Source organism: Gymnoscopelus braueri (assembly GCF_963280865.1).
Source record: "Gymnoscopelus braueri genome assembly, chromosome: 23".
NCBI lineage: Eukaryota > Metazoa > Chordata > Actinopteri > Myctophiformes > Myctophidae > Gymnoscopelus > Gymnoscopelus braueri.
This window is the reverse complement of record NC_137625.1, coordinates 20,027,915-20,051,690: the sequence shown is the minus strand read 5'-3', so window position 1 is coordinate 20,051,690 and position 23,776 is coordinate 20,027,915. Positions and strand designations below refer to the sequence as shown.

At 42.2% G+C, this 23,776-nt stretch overlaps 2 protein-coding genes across 3 annotated transcripts in view; one reads left to right on the top strand and one right to left on the bottom strand.

Moving 5' to 3' along the window:
- Positions 1-23,776, bottom strand: part of llph (LLP homolog, long-term synaptic facilitation factor) — a 152,723-nt gene that overhangs the window by 9,150 nt on the left and 119,797 nt on the right. The gene's annotated exons all lie outside the window — the stretch shown is intronic.
- On the top strand, positions 1,181-10,082 carry usp18 (ubiquitin specific peptidase 18). 2 transcript variants are annotated; one of them, XM_080421510.1, is made up of 10 exons: positions 1,181-1,313; positions 5,103-5,199; positions 5,343-5,485; positions 5,611-5,687; positions 5,813-5,947; positions 6,060-6,155; positions 6,623-6,763; positions 7,100-7,231; positions 7,700-7,746; positions 8,222-10,082. In XM_080421510.1, exons 1-10 carry the CDS (start codon positions 1,226-1,228, stop codon positions 8,292-8,294), a joined length of 1,029 nt encoding a protein of 342 aa, XP_080277636.1. In that variant the 5' UTR covers positions 1,181-1,225; the 3' UTR covers positions 8,295-10,082. The 2 variants fall into 2 exon arrangements, with proteins under 2 accessions (XP_080277636.1, XP_080277635.1); XM_080421509.1 differs by having other exon boundaries at positions 6,623-6,787.

Below are 23,776 nucleotides of genomic sequence, written 5' to 3'. Positions count from 1 at the left end.
CTCCAAAGTTATTGACATATTCAAAGGAATCACTCCCAAAATAGCCTACTTTGCTTTAAATCCAGGAACCTGCTTCGTAAATAAATGGACAGAGGCCACATAATATGTAATGCATTCCATCTTGTTATATAGGTATTTTTGACACTGAAACTTAACCTGTTGACCGACGTAACATGTCTTCATTTCTCTCTCTCTTTTTTTTTTATACAAGTGTTAAAAAGATACAGCTGTTGGTTATGGAAATAAGTAGCCTAATACCGGATAATTTGTGAATATTTTTTTATTTGTTGATACCAGTGATTTTCAACCTCTTTAATTTCAAGCAATTTATTTGCATTAACCCATAGACCCCCATTTGGTATTTTTACTTTATTGGGATCCCAAAAAGTAAGAACATTTGTAGACATGATTTGGTCTGATCTGATATGATATGTGATTTGGTCCAGAAGAAATTAATTACTATTTATTGCTGTGACCCCTAAATAATCATATATTTGAACTGGGGACCCCCAACCCTGACAAGCACTTGGAATTGTATGAGTTGAGGCATTTTGACTCGGTTACACAGATAAATATTGTGAAAATAGCAACGTGAGGTGTTGTGAACTTGTAGATCGGCTATTTTCACAATGTTTGCCTCTTTCTTATATTATTTGACAATTTGGGCAATGTTTGACCAGTTTTTATAGTATAGTTTGTTGATTACTTTTGATGCAGTAATGGTCTCCCCCCCCCCCCCTTTTTAGGTATTAAAAAGGTCTGTAAAGTCTTTAAATTGTCACTCCACTATCATCTGGGGACCCCCCAAATATTGTGGGGACCCGTCTGGGGGTCCGATCCATAGGTTGAGAACCTGCATCTGGATCCAGCATTACGACAACGATCAGCGCCTTTTCTATCCGATTGCACCTCAGTCTCATCCATATATATATATATATATATATATATATATATATATATATATATATATATATATATATATATATATATATATATATATATATATATATATATATATATAAGAAAGCCTTTATATATGGTCTCATCCTCCTCTCGTTGGTAAGTTTCGTTTACAGGGAAGCTCGGGACATAGGCAATAGAGAACAGAATAGAAACTGAAAGTGAACTTTTTAGTGTCTCTGCAGCTCTACACTAGCCTCGCGTCACCAGTCTTTCCACCTCTAGCTCTACACTAGCTGCCTGCTCTTCGCTGCCTGTCAGTGACATGTCACGTTATTGGTATCCATCATACTATAATATGGGAGGAAGTGGCTCCTCAATGTTTGATCGTGGTCGATACATTAGATCTTCTGGTAATGTTGTATTTTTGTTTATTGAATGTGCGATGCTAGCTAGAACTAATGGGCTTAATAGGTAGCCTAACTTAAGTGATATTGCTTTGTTAGAATAAATGTTAAACAGTGGTGGAAAAAGTACTGAAATGTTTTCTTAAGTAAAAGTATCAATTCTGTAATGTATAAATACTCTGTTACATGTGAAAGTCCGGAATTCAATTGTATTATATATATTTAATTAAAATCTACAAAGTAACTAACTAAAGTTTTCAAATAATTGTAGTGGAGTAAAAGTACAATATTAGCCTCTGAGATGTAGTAGTGGAGTAGGAAAGTCAAAATTGGAAATACTCCAGCAAAGTAAAAATACCTCAAATTGTACTGAGTAAAGGCGGCTTTCCATATACATGGACTTACCTAGCCCCACCCCACACCGCCCACCACAGCGACGGTTTCCACTACAATGAAGTGGGTAGAGTGGTGTGTAAGTGGTACTAAACTGGTGCCTAAAAAGTACCCAGTCTTGGGTAGGTCTGAGCTGGGCTAAGCGGGGCTAAAGCTGTGACGTATAACGCTGCTGCTACTGATTGGTCGGCTCACAGCTGTGTCTGTCCACTCAGGTCTCTGTAAAATGTAAACACTACGGTAGCAGTGTTACCATGTCCACTTATTATAAGCAACGTTGGGCTTATTTTTCTGTAAAGTTGCTTGTAAATATTGGTAGTACTTTTACTCCACTACAATTATCTGAAAACGTATTAGTTACTAGTTACTTTTCAGATATAAATGATTACATTATAAAACATACATTAACCACTTAAGCCCTATTTTATACCTAGGCTATTTGAAAATATCCGATCTACAAGCTCACAACGCATCGCATCATTGTAGATCTGCTATTTTCAAACATTTTAGTACTTACTTTTGGTACCTTAAGTACATTTTGATACCAATAGTTTTTGTACTTTTACTCAAGTAATTCCAGACTTTCACTTGTAGAGTGCTTCTACATTGCAGTATTGATACTTTTACTTAAGTAAAACATTTGAGTACTTTTTCCACCACTGCTTGTTTCTAAAATGTAGTTGATTATTTGGGGCTTGTTTCCATATGTTGTTGAAACCAGTGGTTCTTAAACATTTTCATGTCAAGGACCCCCAAATTAATATGTATTTGTCAACATTATATGTATATATATTTTTTAAATAGCAGATGCACACACTCACAATGCGTCGCATCGCTACGCGTTGTGAGTTTGTAGATCTGCTATTTTCAAATAGCCGTAGATAGTCGCTTCTTTTGGGATTGTTTTCATAGACCTGATTGCTTATTTTTTTCTGCTAAACCTGGCAACAATGAATGTGCGACGATACACGCTAATAATGTTTTTTATATAAGTGATGGCAACGTGTTTAGACACCACACAGGTCTTCCCAACAATAGCGAAGATTAAAGTCAGGGTGAACATGGCCAAATAATAACTTAAGAGCCAAACTAGCTCTGAGGAAGCACGCTAGCATTTAGGCTAACCCTGTAGCCTGAGGCTAAGTTGGTGTGTTAAAGAAAGGGGCGTTGATTTCCTTCGGGAGGGGAGGGGAGGGTGGGGATTTTGCGAGTGGGGACTTTTGTGCAATGGAAACGCAAGACATTTTGAAGCGGTGCGGTGCGGTTCTGGACTGTACTGGACAGTGTCGTGCTTAAGCTGTGATGGAAAAGCGGCTTAAATGTACTCACTTACTTTACACCACTGGCTCGAACCAAGACTGGCTAATTGGCTATAGAACCAATAGGCTTAGGTAGCCTATTAAAGTGATATTGCTTTGTTAGAATAAATCATATGTTAAATAGCTCTACATTCTGCTGATAACAATCATTGAGTATTTGTTCAGTAACAGATCTCTGTCTCTCGACTCTCTCCAACTCTAAACAGAAAATGTTTTTTGGGCGGTGAAACCGCCCCTATTAGTGAGGTTTGGAAATTTGTACAATTATCTTGGGCAGTGAAACCGCCCCTATAAGTGAGGTTTGGAAATTTGTACAATTATCCTGCGCTGTGATTGGCCAATCACAATCTATTCAGGACTGTGATTGGCCAGTGTCACATGACACATGTGCATAGCCCTATATAAGAAACCATAACTTTAAAAAAAACAATTTTTGTTTTTTTTAAAGTTATGGTTTCTTAGAAACCATAACTTTAAAAAAACCAAAAATAGTTTTTTTTAAAGTTATGGTTTCGTCCATCATAAAGAGTGTTTCAATAAATGTATTTATCTTTTGTACATGATTGGTTGACTCCATTCAGTATTGTGATTAGCTAGCAAGACACCGCCCACTTCACACAGGGTGTGATTTTTTAAATCCAATCAGGATTCAGGAAAGAGAACTCACACAGAATACATATTAAACAAGTGAAATTGGAAGTGATGACACAAATAAATGAGCTGGCAAAATTGGAACTGGAACACTAACATTGAAGTAGCTCCGAGTCTCCGACGGAACCTCTCCCGAGATGAGGTTCCTCGTTTCCCTGTGCCGTTTGAGCAGGACATTAATTGTCGCACATTATCCACTTTACATGTTTCTTACCCCTTTCTGCACAGCGTATCCAAAAAGTAAAGCTTTTCTGAAACGCTGCGGCTCATAGATGTTTTAAGTTCTAGCTGGCAATAAAATCTATCCAACGAGTTGAAAAAAGTATTTAACTCGCTCCTGTCCTCAGCCGATTACATGTTTTTAAGACATTGCGCAAGAGTTGCGCCTGTAGAGATATCATTACTGATTCCCTTACTGGTCAAATGTTGAATTGCATCTTGCAAAATATTATGGAACCGGCTGAGGACAGAGGCGAATTAAATACTTTTTTCAACTTGTTGGATAGATTTTATTGCCAGCTAGAACTTAAAACATCTGTGAGCGTTTCAGAAAACCTTTCCTTTTTGGATACGATGTGCAGAAAGGGGTAAGAAACATGTAAAGTGGAAAATGTGCGACAATGTCCTGCTCAAACGGCACCGGGAAATATAGGACCTCATCTAGGAGCTACATAGCGGAGGGAGAGGTTCTAAATGGGGCTAACATTGAAGCTGATAAATCTAAATGGGCAAGTTACGCTGTCCTGATTGGCTGAAATTGGCAACTCACCTGAAAATGTAGATTCTTCAGATTATAGTGCTTTAACCATTTAAATGTAGGGTCAGTGATATTCTTTGGTTAAAACTAAACTTATTTTGTTAAAATGTTAAAGCACTATATTCTGATAGTAATCATTGCTATAGAGTGTTTGTTCAGCAACCTGTGTCTCCAGCTCTTCAATAAACAGAAAATACATGTTCAGGCAGGCTGCAAAACTTCAGCCAATGCAGGAGAGAGTACCAATTTATCAGCTTAATGTTTATAGAGTTCCAGTTCCAAATTTGTTTGCTAATTCCTTTGTCATCACTTCGAATTTCACTTGTTTAATCTGTACCTTGTCTGAGTTCTCAATCCTGATTGGATAAAACTGGTATCCTGACCTGAAAATGCCTTTTCTGTTTAATAGAGCTAGAGAGACATGGAGACCCTGGTTACTGAACAAACACTCTAGTCTATAGCAATGAGTACTATCAGAATATAGATATTTAACACTTACCAAAGAAAATGTTGATGTTCAGTCAGAAAATATAATTTGATCTGGTCAAAGAATAATGTAATATAATGTGTTTTGGAATAAAATGCAGTGTTTCAAGGTATCCACTCGATACCTTGAAATGATTTGTCTAGAATACTATCTAGACGAAAGATGCACTGACAAATGTGATATTGCAGGGATACGAGGTCTCGGGAACTATGGTCTGTCCTGTTGTGTGAACGCTTTACTGCAGTCTTTCTCTGCCACCTGGGAACTGACACACATACTAGACAAGTAAGTCCACAGATCTTCACAATATCCCCATCCTCAGACCAGAATGGTCCTGGATAATTAGACAATAATAAACGCAGGGCTATATAGTATGTAACAGAGACATCATCATCATAGATATGATAATTAATTTCACATCCTACAAGGTGGGTACCAGGGGATACTGAATGGGACAGTGATAATGTCCCCCAACAACTAAAGAGAGTCCTTCGAGCCTTGCAGAGTGACCAGTCTCAGCCTACTCCTCATGCAGATTTCCTGCGCTGCCTAGACAAAAACCACATTCGACGTATGAGCACTTATCTACTGTATCTATATATCTACTTGGGTATATGAAGTATATTGCTTGTCATTGTCGAATAGTGTGGCTTCTGCTATTTAAGGTTTACATATATCCAAATTTTTGCTTTGTAGTTTATATCCAGCATGATGCTGATGAGGTGTTCCTCGCTATTCTGAACTTAATGCATCAACAGATGGATGAAGCAGCGGTTGGTTGTTGTTTTTTTTCTTCAAATTATGACGTATATCCCTGTTAATTTACATTTAGCAACTGCTATTAATTAGCATTAGCTTACTATACCCGCTGTATTTAACTTTATCTGCTCTTCTCTAGGCTCTTGATATCCAGAGTCTATACAAGATTTCAGTTGAAAATCACCTTCAGTGTTTAGAATGCAGTCACATCCAGTCTGAGGCCAGCTACCTCCTCAGTCTCCCTCTGCACATAAGTGAGGGTCCCAACACCCTGGTGAGACCATTATTTTTTACATATATGACTGGGATTCAGTTGATTTAGCCATAATTCACTTAATACCTTTTTCAGCTGGCACTATTCCTGACGTCTTGCCTAACATTTTCAGGAAAGCTGCATGGCATCTTTCTTCAAACTCCAGGAGCTTCGGGGAAGTAACATTTGCTATTGTGCACGGTGTGCAAAAAATACTCCATCTAAACAGGTGCGTTGTTTTCCATTATTAAAATGTAAAATCCTGAGTGTTCATTTAACTCTGAGGGCCGCTCGGGTGCAGCAGGGGTAAAGTACCTGCCCATCACTGCAGATTCCAGGGTGGGGAGTCTGATATTTTTCACTGCACGTACTCCTAGTACGGGCTAGGGCGGCGCCTGTCAGTGGGGAATGTTTAACGGGAGGAGCAGGACGAAGGCTCTACGTCTTCCCGGTTGGGGGCTCCTCACTGACAGGTGAGCCGTGGGCAGTGGGGAGGAATTAATTGGCATAATGACGGGGTAATTTAATTGGCTACTCTAAATTTAAAGGGTGGGGAAAGTACTCAAAGAGTCTACAAATGGAACCGGATCGGCCAGTAACTCTTGAGAGCTCTCAGAGTTAAATGAACACTCTGGATTTTACTGTGTAGCCATATAATTATTGACTAGCATGCTCAAACAACACTTGTCTCTTTAGGGTCTCAGACTGCTCTCCATGCCCTCTGTTCTGTGTGTGCACCTGAAGAGATTTCGTCATTCTCGTGGCAACATTACAAAACTTCACTGCAGAGTTAGTTTTCCGGAAACCTTTGACTGTTTGCAGATCCTGACAGAAGAGGTATTTTCAAGGAACTTTATCAAGGTACTTAATCACATGAACCCTAGTGCCCCTGTTCTGGGGTGAACATTTGCCGAAAATAGCCGATCTACAAGCTCACAACCTGTTGCGTTGTTGTGACGCATTGTGAGCTTACTAGATCTATTTTCTATAAGAGATTTGGAGTAGGCTATAGTATAGGGCCCTGGGGGACCCCGGTCAACTAAGTATATAGATTAGTAGTAGCCTAGTTAATACAATATGCACAGTGGGCGGGTGTGCAATCTGGAGATTGTATGTACAGTATGGCGTTACCTTTTTTGCATCATTATTATTATTATTTTTGTGTTCTTTCAGACTGAAGGCAGATATAGTTTGTATGCGGTAATAGTGCACTCTGGTAGTGTAATGTGTGGACACTACACTGCTTATGTTCGTCACAAGGGGGACCATAACTGGCACTATGCAGATGACAGCCATGTAAAACAGGTTGGTTCTTCAGCTTCTGAATAGATTTTAAGCTTTTAATGTTTGTTTATAAGATAAAAAATGAGTTGGCCCCTCCATCCCTTGTAGAACTTGTTCGTAACCACAGCCCATCCAGAGCTCTGAGGTCGGCCAACCATTTGCTGGTTGACCGAGCTTTTGTGGCGGCCGCCCCTAGGCTCTGGAACAGCTTGTCCCTACATATCAAAGCTGCCCAGTAAATTGATGTTTTCATATCTCTATTATAAACTAATTTGTTCTCTCTGGCCTTTAAGTAACTGAGTACCTCTATATCTATATATATCTATATATCTATATATATATATGTATGTATGTATGTATGTATGTATGTATGTATGTATGTATGTATGTATGTATGTATGTATGTATGTATGTATGTATGTATGTATGTATGTATGTATTATTTCTTTCTTATTCTCTGATTAATGTTTAACTTGTGTCGACACCTAGGCCAGCTGGGAGGAGGTACAGAGCTCATATGGAGGAGGAGGACACAGGTAAAGTACTCACCCTGAAATATTTCAGTTGCTATTATTTTAAAGATGCAGTAAGTGATTGTCTTTTGTTAAAATAAGTGTTGAATAGCTAGCTGTAGATGCTGCTGATAACAGTAATTGATATAGTGTTTGTTCAGTAACAGGGGTCACCCTGTCTCTCCAGTTCTTAAGTAAACAGAACATTTATTTTCATGTCGGGATACCAATTTTATCCAATCAGGAGAGAGAATGTGGAAGTTGATAAATGGGCACTCTCCCCTGATTAGTGGGAAATTGGCAACCAACCCTGTTTATTAAAGAGATGGAGAGACAGGGAGACCCCTGCTGTTGTACAAGGACTCTTTAGCAATTATAACTATCTGAATATAGAGCTTTAACCTTTTGTTTTAACCAAAAAAAGATCACTTCACAGTCACACACTACCTTTAATGTCAAAAGTATCATTTAAAAAAAGCCTTTAAAAACTTTTCAACAGTGACACAGCCTACATGTTACTGTATAGAAGAAGTACCAGAGAAGAAGAAGAGCAGCCCCAGTGTTCAGGCTGATGAATGGACATGCTGGAGTCATGGAATATGGTGCGTTTATGCCAAGTGGGAACTGGGAAGTTTCCGACTTGGAACTTCCTGCTTCCCACCTCAGAGCGCTCAAGTGGTTGAGGTCGGAAAATAACTGATACCTGAAAGAAACTCGCGCTTGTTAACTTTATCCCACTGTATTTATTTTTGCGTAAACATAAACTTGAAATTCTGCTTAAAAGCATGAAACATGCTTTCATGCTCTTGTTTGGATATTACACTATGAATGTTGCCATGTTGATTCTTGTGTTTGTTTACATGACATCACAGCACTACATCTCGGAGAAGTTGGAGCTTATGAGAAAGCCCATAGTTTCCAACCAAGGAGTGAAATATAAAGGAAGGGACATCTACGTAATTTTCTCTGTCCAGCGATTCCTGCTGGCTGATTGATGCTAGCTGGACGTTAGATGGAATGCATTGAAGTCAATGAGAGCCAGGTGGACAAGCTTATGAATAAAGTCTTTCTTTGGGCAATCTGTTCAGGAAAATAAAAGAAGACATATCACACGTTGTTTTCCGCTGTCTTGTTTTCCGATGTGCACACTATATGATTTTATTGAGGTATATAAATAGCCCAGAGTACGTTTCTGAATGTGCAGCAATAATGGGCTGTTATCGCGAGACTGTCAATCATTGACAGCCTGTCAACCAATTCTCGTGATACTGCCGAGGCAGAAACGATAGCTGGTGCTGTTTAGATACCTCAATAAAATTACATATTGTGCACATCGAAAAACAAGTGATCAGAAAACATTGTGAGATATATCTTCTTTTATGTTCCTGAACCGATTATATGACATCGAATCATTTTGAAATATTATTTGTTAATAAGCTGGCTCTCATTAACGTTCAATGCGTTTTATCTAACTTTCGGTTCCAGTTTGATGCATGAATTACATGAATAGACCACTGAAGTGTTGTCATTTTGGGGCTGAAATGCTTGGCTATGTAATACATCTACTTAACTACAGGTCCAAAACTGTTCCATAGATAAGGAAGCCATTTGTCCTGCATTCTTCAGTTTGCAGGACAAGCAGAAGATAAACATAAAAAATTATAAAACTTGTCCATACTACATTAACAAATAAAACACATCCATATTCCATATTAAACCAAAAGATCTTGCAAAATAGTGCTGTTGCCGGATGTAGTTGAAGGCAATCATCTTATACCCCTATTAATTTCCCCATTAGTCTGGCAAGGTGATGGAACCAGAATCCCTTAATTGGGTGGAAAATGTGCATCACGCTTCAGTGGTTTATAGTGTACAAAGACAAGGGTTCACCACTCAGTCACTACAGGGTTGACACAGTGCCCATGTACTGTACTTGATCCCAATAGGAAAACAGATAAACTCAAAATGGTTAATTGAATTTGAATGTACTGTATTTTGATTTAGACTTTTATTCAATTAAAATATTCTGCTTTAAAGGTTGTGAGTTTGTTGTTTTATTTTACATTCCTCACATTGAGATTTTGCAGGCTAAACCTAAGCAAGGGTTATTGTACTATGTTCTTCTAGCAAAGCCCACTAGGTGGAGGTAAAGATTCAAAAGCACTGGTGACGGCTTCTCTCTGAGACCAGACCACACACATTGTGAAACCACTGTATGATACTGGGAGTTGGTTTGAATGGTTTGAGTAGAATGCTTAGCTTAGATATTCATTGTTTTTTGTGGAAATACCTGCAGGAAGACACTGACTCAGTACATTTTCCTGACACTGATGGGAAATATGACACACTTTGGAAAACAAATTATGTCCATTTTTTGCTGACAAAGCAATACAAAAAAAAGATCTCCCAGTGCAGTTATTTCTCACATGCTGCAAGACCATTAGCCACATACCCACACCCACACCCACCCCCACCCACCCACCCACCCACCCACCCACCCACACACACACACACACACACACACACACACACACACACACACACACACACACACACACACACACACACACACACACACACACACACACACACACACACACACACACACACACACTATAGTATATATACAGTGTGTGTGTGTGTGTGTGTGTGTGTGTGTGTGTGTGTGTGTGTGTGTGCGTGCGCGTTTACAGTGTTTATACTATATATGTCACATGATCATTGGTCTGCTATTGATAACTCGGCCCTCTGACACCATTGCTCCAACAGCCACATGGCACCAAAATAATGTGAATGCAAAAAAAATAACTAACTAACACAGATTTACAGAGTAAAGGGACAGATTACGCTACAGCCACAGTGGATGCTTGGGACTTTGTTTGCAGAAGAGTTTCACAAGGATTTTGCTGATTGTTCCCACTCTCCTAGCCAAGCGTTGGGGGACCATGTTAGATGGTGCCTGTGTGCTGCTGGGGTACTGACAGAATGGAACATGTCTGCACGCTGCCACAGGCAGTGGGCCTCATGCTTAGTCATCCTGATGCCATTAAGCACAAGCACTGCTTGCTCTATAGGGGTATATCCCTCCCAGAGTCAAACTAAAGCGGTGCGACTGCATATATATACATTTATGTCCTGTGGACTGCACACAGTAAAAATCCTCATCAACCCTTGTGTCCCTATTCTGGGGACAAACGTTCAGCAAAAATAGCCAATCTACAAACTCACAACGTGTCGCAGTGCAACACATTATGACCTTGTAGATTATTTTCGATGAAGATATTTGTTTTTTACGGGGGAGGAGGGTACCAAGTATACACACCTGGGGGACCCAGATCAACTAAGTTTTTGGTTTAAGTGGTTAACTCTGTGAGTGTAACCATTTGGGTCCTTCTGACATGTTTACTGTGCGACACTGGTTCTGCTGGGTGAAATAGGAACTGGTCTGACAGATGCCACAGTATTACAGTGACGTTGAACTACAATTACAGTGATATTGGTAATCCATAAATTGTTGCGCTAGAGAACTTCTGCCAGGGGTTATACATAATCAATTCAGCTATTTCACTTGCCCAAATTAAGTCTACTTTGATGGCATTGTGCTAAAAGTGTGCTTTTTTGTCCTGTTTCACCATCCAATATGAGTAAATGGCATCACTACTTCCGGTTCCTCGATCACAGACACAACCGACAAAGATGATGGACAATGCTGTATATGGACAAGACAACTTAACACTAAATTTGGTTCAGGGATATTGTTAGGCACATTTGTACATTTGGTTTTTGGCACAAGGTCACCTTATTCCTAAGTCTCTGATTATGTTGTCTCTTATTAGTACAAAAATAGAATGTATCCTGAAAATGGTGAAAACACAATACGATACCCAGATCTATGCGAAGTTCATGTATTTTTCATAATGCAAGTAAGATGGCCAGATGTTCAGAAGGTCCATATAAACAAAATACGTATCTTTGTAAGGGACCCAGCTGGTGTATGCCTTCCTGCAGGAACCAGAGAGACTGCCCTATATTATGAAGCTGAAACTTTAAACAATGATCTTAACACAAAGCACAGCCCAAGGAGAATATACTTACAATATTGAATTCAGTGGGATACAATAACTTATTCTGTGGGTGTTTATTCATTATTCACAGCCTTTTATCAATGGCTGAAACACTAACCAAGTGCTACAATGTGATTTTCTTTTATTATTGGAGATGGCAGGCATGTGCCACAGTTTAGATGGCCAGCTGTCTAGCCACACGTTGGCACAACGCAGACACACATGATACAGGTAGCACACCTTGAGGCTACGCTTAAAGCCTGACTGAAGGGACATCTTAGTTTGTGTAAGTCACAGCTGCCTGATGTCTGCACTTCTATTGTGTGATCTTCAGGTCTAACCTGGATATGAACACTGTATGGATGGACAATAACAGTCTTTGCAGAAGCTTTTAGTGTTGGCTACCTAAGCATTAAGGCACCTCAATGCACCTTGGGGCATGCCATTTGCCCAGTAGCGGCAGGGATTGACAGAGCAAAAGTGAGGTAAAGACAACTACATTCCAAGTGGTTATGTGGTGTCCCTTTGAGATCGTAGAGACAGGAGGCATGTAGGCGAGTAGCTTGGCAGATATTCCATAGAAGTAGCAATGTGGCAACACTTAAGAATCCCCCTGTTTTATTTGGATAAAAGTTTGGAGGGCCATTAATACTTTTTAGAGTTTTGTTGATGTGTGTTTACCAGTTACTATGTGAGTATAAGATATGATGCGTCTTGGAGAAAATGGGATTTGGCTATTTGAGAACAACTCTTATATTTTCCCACTTTTACGTTGTGGATTTTAAGGCCTAGATCAATGGCTGTGCTTAACTTTGAAAGACTTGAATATGAGTGACATATCTCTTAACCAGCCAACGTTCCAGCCCCCCGAAAGTGGAGTTTGTGTTAGATAATGTCTTTTCAAAATCTAATTTTGTTTCCACTTGCCCAGGAATAGTCAGAGAGGCCTTATATTATTGCCTTTGCTTGTCTAGTTCAGAAGAGTTCTTCCAAATTCTCTTTTTGTTCTTACAACAATAGAAAGGAAATACACTTGTTTGTTGTTCCCGAAGCAGCCTCCGTTTCATCCGTTCAGAACAGCAGTTTTGAATGGAAGATAGACTTGCTTGTTTGAAGTGGATGAATTGATGAATGCTCCTTCAGTTGTATTTATGAGATCAGTAAGGAGGGGAAGATGTCCCACTTTAATGCTGAGACTGACTTACCCCCCAAGATACACTAACAAGCCCTGTCATGACTGTCCTAATCTACTTTAATCCTGCACAACCTATCAGAAGATCTCTGGATGCTTGGGGGTGGCAAACCAGCTCATACTGTATGTTCGTCCTGTAGTTGCATAATGTAGTTTCGAATAGGAAATGATTCTCTCTGCACGCTCTCTGAAGGCCTGGTGACCATGGTGAAGTCGATTGTAAATAGCAAACAAGAACTGAAGGCAAATGTCTGCAGCATGACTTAGATTTTTCCTCCTTTAGTCAAAGAATCAGATAATAGAATGCAGTTATGTGTGTTTGCTCATAAAATGAAAATCCTTGATTGGAATGACCTAATTCTATATGGTCTACTAGGGGTAAACATTGGCCAATTATACATTTCTACCCATTATAACTTCATCTCAACTTCAGCTGTGCAGTCAGGTGTTGCAACCTTCTGGTAGTATTGGAAGGCATGACTATGATGTACTTTGATTGGTGACCTCATGGCTATGTCATTACTTTCAAGATGGTCAACCTCAGTTCACATTCAGGCCAGCACCAGCTGGCCTGAATGCAGGCTAGTGTTTCCATGATAGGCTGGGAATTTCAGACGGCAAAAAAGTGCTGTTGTCTATGGATATACTTAACTGGTGTGGAATTCGGCGGAATTCTTTATCTACCCTTATGGGCTGTCATGTCGAGGAACTGGCCTTATCTTTTCCCACTGAGTTCATAAATTTCCTCTCTGGAGAGAACGAGAGAGCCTGGACGACAGACTCTCTTCCCTTGTTCACTTCAACTCCCTTGGACTCTTGGCGGCCTGTGGGTAATAAAGAGCACATCTGCTGGGTTTTCTAGGGAGCATGTTGCAGTCCAACTGCCATAGCTAAATTACAACACTAAAGGAAAAGCGTGGATCAGATTTGGTTGAGTTTTGTCAGAACCTACAGTCAATGGTCAGTGTTTAGGTCTATTCACCCTCGACGTATTCACCCACACCCTCCGTTAAATCAATCCAAAATATCAGGTGAAACAGTAATTCAATGGTTAATAAAAATATCAGGTGAAACAGTAATTCAATGGTTAATAATTGAAGAGCCCTTTATCTTTCAGTTTTGTTTTACTTAAAATGTGTGTCTTGATTTGTTTGAACAAACAAACAAATGTATTTGATCCAGGGGACTGAACTGACCAGTTGGCAAAGGTAATAGCTTTCTCTCTGGTGGTTCTCTCAGGAAGTGAGGCTGTTTGGTAACTGCAGCCAATACATGTAAGGATTTGTGACCTGATGTCCCAGCCATGTCTGCTTTGGCCTGTCGTTACCCCTCAGCACCTTATCTCAGGTCCTCATCATCAGACTGTGGGACTCAGGCAAGATCAGCCCTAGTCTCATAGGCCTGCTCACATTACAGCTGAAATGGCTTTACTGACGGGCCCAGTTAACTGTCTGTCGGTGCATACCGCCACAAAGCAAACTCCTGCTCTGACATGTAGACCGCCATTTGCTTGTTCCCACGCTTACAGCAGATTCGTTTTGTATTGTGATTTGGTAAAATCCTGGTTTGTAACTGACCGTATAGCCTGAGGGTATAGGGTCATTTAACCACGTTCAACCTGGCGTCCCTATTTTGGACATGTTATTATAGGCCAAACATTTTGAAAGAAAAAGAAAATCACACATGTGAAAAATGTGGAATAAAATTGCAGCTCTACAAGCTTACAACTTGTCTTGATGCCATGCATTATGAGCTTTTTGTTGTATGACAAAGTATTTAGGGCTTAAGTGGTTAAAAACCCACATATCTGCTATGATGTCACCAAGCTTGGATGATAAATCACAAATTATTGCTGATGCAAAACATATGGCAAACAAACAGGAGAAGGGCGCACACCAGTATTGATGAGGTGCTGCTGACCTTGGTAAATACGTTTAAAAGTGAAGAAAAGGCTGCACACTCATATCCACGATGCAGGATAATTTATAAAAAGGAATACCAACGTTTCGACCTGGAAAGGTCTTCTTCAGGGATCCCTGACTATGGGATGAGTGTGGCTATGTGCGGCCTTTTCTTAACATTGATGCAAAATATATAACACTACACTGATACTCTGATCAGTGTCATACAAAATCCCCATTGTGGAACCCTTTGCCTCCCACAACTAAACCAATGTGTCAGTATACAGGAACGAATGGAATTACACCTTGAGGTTAACCCCTTCCTTTCTGCTCCAGCTCTCAGCCACCGATAAGCTCATGGCAACCTGTTAACTGCAGCCGACACACATTTTCAATTGTGCTTGTGTATGCATGCCAATCAGTTGCTACACCGGCAAGCCAGTTAATGATTTGTACAGTGGAAGAAAGTCTTGTGACAGGTACTGCATTGAGCTCTTAGGGAAACTGGCCTAGTTGCAGACAAAGTGCTTTTTTAGCTTCTCCATGGTGCACCTTGCCATGTTTCAGAAATTGACCCGGGTTGTGCTGTTCATTTGCACAGTAATATGGGCTGGGCACCTTGAGAGTGAGCTATCCATTGTCAAACCTCTTTGACCTGTTCTCTGCTTCAGCCTCTCCTATTTCCGGACAAAGACTCTCTAATGCCAGGTAGCTGGCGCTGGCATTCCTATTGCATTCCACCATGGGGAAGTTGCTGGGATCAGGATAAAAAATGCCTGAAACAAAGGCCCACTCTCATTCACAGGGTTTAGGGTTCTGTGGGAAAGTCCAGGCAGGACAGAGGTTGGATGGCAGAGGAATGCGAAACAGGGCATAGCTCACGCAGTCTGTATGACACAGCCCCAAAGACACATTGACAAGATTCAGATCCTCTTAGAGTGCAGAGTAAAGCCTAATTTGACGTGTCAACATTTTGTGAGTGACGCGGTTTTACGAAGTGTAAACTAGCCGCTACGCCGCGGAAAAGAACATGATACAGAGCTCATTGAGAGAAATGTATTGTTCCATGGGTGTTTACCATCCGTTCAACAGGCATGGTTGACGAGACTTGGGCATGTTTTCCAGGCTGAAGCTGTGGTCATTTCCTCTTGAACCCAAGACTCTCCTCTGGCTTTGCTCTGTAATGTCAGCACTTTCAGCTGAAAATGGACACAATTAGAGCTAACTTACCTTATTATAATTAAGTATTATACATAAGCATGTACTTTTTGCCTTATACGTAAAGGGAAGGGCCTCCTTTCATGCAGCCTGCTCCAGTATGTGACTTGAGGTTGGGTGCCTGACCCCACTTCACCGACCCTCCCCTGAGCTACGTATAACTGAACCATGGCTTGTGAAGATTTAGAGAGGAATTTACCATCAAAGCTCTTTCCTCTCCCACAGCAAAGGCTGTGCACTCTTGATAATGCATATTAAGTTGCGTGCGCGGGGGGGACTCGAGATTGCGCCCATCAGCTCAATTAAAGTGTATATTTCTTCTCTTCATCACATCCTCTGCAGAATGAGACTGTATTTCTATTTCACAGTGCGTATGTTGACTTCACTAATTGACTTTGGCTGCTCTTGTGAGCAACCGCAAAACACAAAACGTAAAATACACCTTGGACATCTGTCAGCTGGCAGTGGACTTCACCTGGTGTCACTTTGTGAAATGTAAGACTTCTGCTCAGCATACTGTGTAGGAATACCATCTGTATGAACCTATAATTTTCACGACTGACATAGGGTTCACTTATCTTTTTCCCACATTTTGACACAATCTTTGCTTCTACATCCAATAAAAAACAATTGCCGGTGGTCGACGGCACTCTCGGGTGATAAAATCAACATTCACAAAACATTTATATGAGGACTTATTGTAAGATTTTATTGTTTGTTGACGCATATCACATGCGGAACATAATCACAGCCTCATGCAACTATAAATTTACGTGGGAGATTCGCTCCTTCTTGAATCTATACTGACAGATTCAGGATAGCTGTCCTCTGCAGAAGCCCAGTCTATATGAAGTATGTGGTTGTGGGGCGTTTGAGATAGATTACATAGGGAAATGAGAGGAGGTCTGTCACAGCCCACAGGTCCCTGCAGGGAGGAGAGAGATCCACTGATGTGGCTTCCACGCTCGTTTCCTCGAAAATGCAAGGCCTTCTGGGATTGTACTTAAGACATTCACTGAAGGGTGCACGTGTGTGTATGCCCATGTGTCATTAGAGTGTGCGTGTGTTTTGCCGCATTGGGATTTGTGTGCGTCTGTCTGCCCATGTGTGTGTGTGTGTGTGTGTGTGTGTGTGGGGGGGGGGGGGGGGTGTGTATAACACAGTGTTTGTGAGCGCCACTCCCAGCATCATTGTCAAGACCTCCCCTTTGATATCTGAGGACACAGTTGGCTGACTGTGGCTTTCCACACAATGAAGGTGTGTCAGGTTGGGCAGTGTAGGAGGCCAGAGGGCCACACTACATCACACAGGTGTTTTGTACTCGTGGGCGTGGCCCCATTTACACCATACGGAGGTCCTGCCTTAGTGGCTTCACTTCTGTCCCACAACTATGACATCAACAGGCCTTAAAAGCCATTCTCTCACATTATTTTCTCTTGGGCTGTTATCAATCTTAAGTGTTTTTTTCTTTCTCTCTCTCATGAGATAAATGACATGATATTATCCACACCGACTTTAGGACGAGTGCTGCACTGTTAGCAGGCTGTAACGCATCAGGGACCGCTGTAATTGGCAATAATTGAGAGCAGATTCCGAAAGATGCAATTGTTCGTAGATATTCAATGCCATTTTTATCCGTCTTCTGCTTTACTTAAGCTCACAGGGCTGGGACTAGCCGCCTTCTCATCTGCAGCCTGTTATGGCGGAGAGGGGAGGATGACATCATGGTCGTCTCGGAGTGGCGGCTGGTAATTGGCCCGCTCTCCTCCTCCAGCGGCACGGGCCAAACGGAACACACAAGTGGAGCCAGGCAATGTGAATCAGATGCACTGGGTTTTTCCAGAGTGGCTGATGGGGCCTCAGTGCAGAGTGAGAGCCAAGAGGCCTCGAAGAGGGGCTCGCTGATCCAACTGTAAATGTCAGAAATGAATGAAGGGCCTCAACCCAAAATGAAATCTGATATAACGTGCCCCAGGCCAGGCCCGTTTGATCTGCAGCACAATCCGCTGCTGTAGTCGACGGCATAGCAGTCCCTCTTCTCCGTGTTATGACATTGCAAAAAGCATTTTCATGTGTTCTTGGACACTCTCTGAGATGCGACGTCAATAAGCCCTCGGCCCACACAGTTTTCCATTACAGTCAGACTGAACTGCAGCACCTCTGGGCTGCCGAGGAGCCACAGCCAGTGATTGTATGCAATATTCACATCAGCTTTCAGTTTTGAAGTGGCTCATATGCCTTGCAACATGAATGCATTTCCTATGTCAGATGATGTAAAGCTCCACAAGGCATGCTCTCTGAAATTCTTTGCACATGTGAGCGATGGCCAGGGGATGAAACATCTGGAAATAAGATTAAACCTCTACAGGTTCAGATGTGTGTCTTTCAGACTTAAATCACATCGGCGGGACAATAACATGCAAAAACAACTGGTCCCATTAACTTGGGGAGCAGCCATTTGATGTGGCAACATGAGTGAAGCTTAATTGGCTTCAATATATCTTTGACTGAAGCATGGGGTCTACCCTGTGGCCAGTCTACACACACACACACACACACACACACACACACACACACACACACACACACACACACACACACACACACACACACACACACACACACACACACACACACACACACACACACACACACACACACACACACACACACACAGCCAGCATATGGGCCCGGGTAGACATGTTGGATACCTCTCTTCTCATAAAGCAAGGCATTTATATGTTTTATAGAAAGGCTGCTCAGTCATGCCACCATGTCTCCTGCTATGTGGTTGAACTTGTACACAACATTGGAGGGATGATGATTTTCCGATATATTCTTCCTCGCAGGGCAAGGGGTTACATAAAACTTAGCAAATCTCTATTATCATCTGAAAGAAGAGTTGTGGGAACACGTTCGGTGCCTAAAGCCTGAGTGAGAAAACATGCTCGGTATGATGAGAGGAGAGGGCAAAGAGCTGGACGTGTTGGCACGTGCCCGTTTGCCGTCGTCACCTCATGTCGGAGAGAGAGCTGGGTCTCAGCGGTGAACAGAGGTCAAAGGAGAACATATAGGTGGCTGAGAACATCAGAGTTCCTGACCCAGTCCTAAGTCAGCGTCTGTGGGCAAACTAAGAGCTGAGCGATCACCGGCAGTCATAGAAACTAGCCTGGAATGGCCAGACTAATATCACTGCGTAGATATTAGTCTGGAATCTCTGTGTGGAACATTTCCGAGGGGCAAATTCCAAAAATGCCTCTGGTGATAAACCCGCCCCATATTTGCATACTGGGCCCTGATTGGTCCCTCACAACTTCGGAGGCAGAGAAATACAATCTCTGTTGAGAGGGGCCAGACCTAATCTGCCGAGGGCAATTTCTTTTTTTTTTGCAATGGCAGATTCGTCTGGAACCAGGCTAATAGAAACATCTTCGTTCTCAGATCAAGATTAGCAATTATTCTTTTTATTACTTTTTAGATTAATAGAATAATCGAGAAGCAAGTTTTTTTGGATAATAATTTGATGTATGTATATATATACAGTAAGTATATCAACGAAACAACGCAAAAATATTTAATAGATTTTAATATATCCATTATTCTGATTAACGACTTAAGCCTTATTTTATACTTCATCATACAACAGTGTTGTGCAAAAATAGCCAATCTACAAGTACGAGCTCGCAATGTGACACGTCGTGAGCTTGTAGACCTGCCATTTTTGGTATAAAAAAAACGAAAGTATATAATCGATTGCACCGCTACTGTATATGGTATCTACGATCTGTGAGACCCTGTGATAGGTTCTATGGCAGCACACTGACGGGGCTGTGGACTTGTGTGGTGTGAATGTTTAACTCGGATGTTGAGGGTGTGGTGTGAAGTATAGAGTGAAGTGTCAAGTACAGTAGCTGTTGCTTATTATACTGTGAAACCCACTGTGATGATTTAGATGACCCTGCATCTTCACTTCCTACACTAATGTTCAGCTTGAACAAAACGGATGACGTTGCAACCTCCGGTGGACGGTTTGGTAACACAGCCTTTGACAGGCTACACTGGCTATACTGGGAAAAAAAATCCAGTGTCGCTTATCTTCCATTTACTGTATGTTGCTGCCGAGGCATATTCACCAGCACATCCTCCTCTCAGCTGGTGAGCTCGCTGTCGATGCAGAAACCATGATGCCGGAGGGAGGAAATGATTGTAGCATGAGAGAATGTGTTATCACTTTCTCTCTCTCCCTTCCCGTAGATACAAGCTCTCTCTACCACTGCATGTCATGTATTTGTGTTTCTTATCTGCCAGATGAGAAGAAGCACATTTTTTTGCGACTTGGGCGAGAGCAACATATGTCCTCTGTCCGTCTAGATTTGAGTGCTTCCTGATGTCATGTCAAGACGATCGGACTGGACGTGGCCATGTGCGTTGCAATATCAGATGTCATGAAAGCTGTTGTAGTCAGTGCACAGAGGGAAAGGACTGTATCATGTTCCCCATGCAGCAGACACCACTCTCTTGAGGAAGCAGACCCAGCTGTTGTTGGTCATTGACACCTTTGTTGTTCCTCTCTGCGGAATGCAATAGAGGCTGCATGCATGACCTCAGCAGCCTATCTCTATACCACCCTGTTTGTTCACTGCATGTTGTTTAACTCACTGTCTGTCTGCCTGTCTCCCTCAATTTATTTGCGTCTTGATGGTACTGTCAATCTGTTTTCCTATGTGTTTATGAGCATGCATGGGCTTTCATACAAAGTGCACACTCGCGCCTGGCAGGTTCTCTGAATATTAACCTGTGTGCTTGAGAAAAAGAATGGCATTCCTCCATATTGTTTGTACATGTGCTGCAATCGATGTAGCAACTGACGTGAGAGTCCCATAGCGTCATGATCGTGCATAAAAGATGTGATGTCTTGCAGCCGACTGTGTGTGGGAACGAGGGACTTCCAATGGCCCCTCGCAGTTACCCATATCTGCATGCCCCGGGGGCACAGACTGAACTCTGGAAACCCTATGGAATACAAACATACTCAGTTCCGTCACATCTGAGAGCGCATATCAGACTGACAGGCGAGAATGCAACAGGCTGTATGAGAGAAGCCGCACCTTGAAAGCTCTGGTTGTTTTCATGTCTAGCCACATGTGTCAAGCCACTCCTCCCACGCTCTGCATTTCATAGATTCCTCAAGCATGTTTGCTTTCTTTCCTTTTTTCCTTTTGTATCAGGTCAACAGCACAACTGGAGGACAATGAATCAAATGCAACATTTGTGTCCCTGTGTGCTTTGAGAGGTTTCAATGCCTGCGACAAGCTCTCTCCTCTTGTGCAATATGTTCTTTGCCTGTTCATCAGTTTTCCGGCAGGCCCATTGAAAGTCTTGCTTCTCCCAGTGAGTATTTATGTCTTCATGGGCTAACCATAAAGAGATCCTCCCTGTGCTTTCATTTCCTCAGTGACAGTGGGAATCCTGACCAAGGACTTGAGCTCAGGCCGGAGCTCCAACCATAACATATGCCTCTGTACTTCCTGTTATCAACAATTACATAAGCAACGGAAACAAAAGACATCCAAGGTTGTCGTAGAATCAGTCTGACCGGGTGCTTCCATTTCCATGAGAATGCCATGGCTGAGTGTTTCAAAACATATAGCCACACTGAAGAGTGACATCTCTGCTCATAGCCAGTTTATAGTTTATTATACTGTAGGTACAGTTGTTACTGGATGTATAAATTTACAGGGTGCTAATTAAACAGATAATCCAGGTGGGAGACACCCCACTACGTGTACACTCTCATCAGGTTATAAAGCAGTTCAAATATACTTTGATCACAAACCTTGTAGGTCTGTTATGAGTCTGATCCATGTGCATCCAGGCAGTCTACCTAAACTTTTTTCTTGGCTATATGTTTGACATTTTAGATGCACATCCTCTGGATGGATGCTGTATGTGGGTCACTATAATTTGGCTACACTCCCACTTTGGAGGCTGCAGAGGATTCAGAGCGACATGGCCGGAACTGCACGAGCGCTCCCCAGGGACAAGGCCTTGAGCCTGGGAAGCTCTGGCCTAGGATCAGCCTGAGCATCGCAGCCCAGGGCCAGAAGTACTGTGAACCCCCCTCTCCCTGATCTCATACAAGTGGACCGGTGTGGGCTGGCTCAAGGCTGACATCTGAATAACAACGATTAGAATGAGTTGGAAAGAATGGGTCCCACTCCTCCCAGAGTTTCGGTGGGAAGAATTGATGACTTCCTCTTCACTGACCTCAGGCAAGAGGAAAAAGTTTTCTTCTGGGAGGTATCTGTTATTAATAGGCCTGATAGACTGAACAGGGCAGTCCTTGTGGGAATATTTTAGATGGATCGTATTGTATATCGTGTGTATTGCTTGAGTGTGAAGTGAATCGTGTAATTGTGTGAGTGTGTGTGAGTGTGTGTGTGCGTGTGTGTGTGTCCGTGTGTGTGCGTGTGTGTGTGTGTGTGTGTGTGTGTGTGTGTGTGTGTGTGTGTGTGTGTGTGTGTGTGTGTGTGTGTGTGTGTGTGTGTGTGTGTGTGTGTGTGTGTGTGTGTGTGTGTGTGTGTGTGTGTGTGTGTCTGTGTGCATGCATAGTTGGTGCATAGCAAGTTGTGTCATGTGTCACCCTAATCCACCTCTCGTAGCTTGGGGGGACCCTTAGCTCAATAATGAAACACAAGTATCTAGTCCTTCAAGGTTGTCATTTGATTAAGACTAATCTCCAGGTTTGGATTCAAACTGGTTTTCACTACCGCCAAAGTACTTTTTGCTCCCTCTCTTTTTCTAAGGCTCAGCCCGTTGAACAGGATTTTAAGCTCTCTGAGCTAAAAAGGGCTGCACCCAAAGTAATGTGTCATGGGAAAAAGACAAGGGAAATGGTGACCACCATATTGTTTTGAAGAGAGACAGAGCCAACTATGGCCAAAAGAAAACTTTTAGTATTTTTTTAGGGGGAGGATTCATGAAGAACACAGACTTAATCTTTATATCTGGGGATGGGGCAACAGCTAACCTCATACTGGCTCCGTTGTAGGCGTGTTGTGTGTCATAATGCCCACTTAGCTTTACAGATGAGCTGATAACAGTAATGGTGGGCAGTATACGAAGTCCCTCGACTGGTCAAAGCGAAGCACGGCCCAGTGGATACAGCCCCGTACTGATGTAGCTTACCAGGCTGACAAGCAGGTCTGGAGCCCTACTGAGACCACACCTCTGTGCCACTGGACCTCCGCGGAGGCCTCCTGGCACGAGAAGATCAAAGCCGGGCTATGAGCCAGGGGAACGCGGAGGAGAGCGATGCCGTCGCAATGCCAGCCACACCGTCATCGCTCTAATTCCTATCATGGCATTTCCTCCAGATAAGGCCAGTATGCCCTGCTTTCTGCCTTGCTTTTCTTTTAGGGCTCTTGTGGAATGCTAAATTACGCAACGCACAAGGGAATCTGTTTGATTTCACCATCACCCAGAGAGTGTTTGTTTGCCTTACTAGCATGCTAGTGGTGAGATCAAGTGGCATGCATTTGGTAAAGAATTGGTTAGTGGTTTGTGGGTCAGTGCAGTACAATGTGGCGCTGAATAGGCCCGGCTGCCCACATTTCGGACGTTCCTCCACTCTGCCCTCCATATTCTGTAAACGTAGTCTGTGCCGCAAGCAACGCTGT

Bases quoted from the DNA above. Each gene is read 5' to 3' on its own strand.
- usp18 (XM_080421509.1), top strand. From the start codon at position 1,226: ATGTCACGTTATTGGTATCCATCATACTATAATATGGGAGGAAGTGGC. The intron at 1,314-5,102 runs GTAATGTTGTAT...GTGATATTGCAG, and splicing joins TCGATACATTAGATCTTCTG to GGATACGAGGTCTCGGGAAC. The intron at 5,200-5,342 runs GTAAGTCCACAG...ACATCCTACAAG, and splicing joins CTGACACACATACTAGACAA to GTGGGTACCAGGGGATACTG.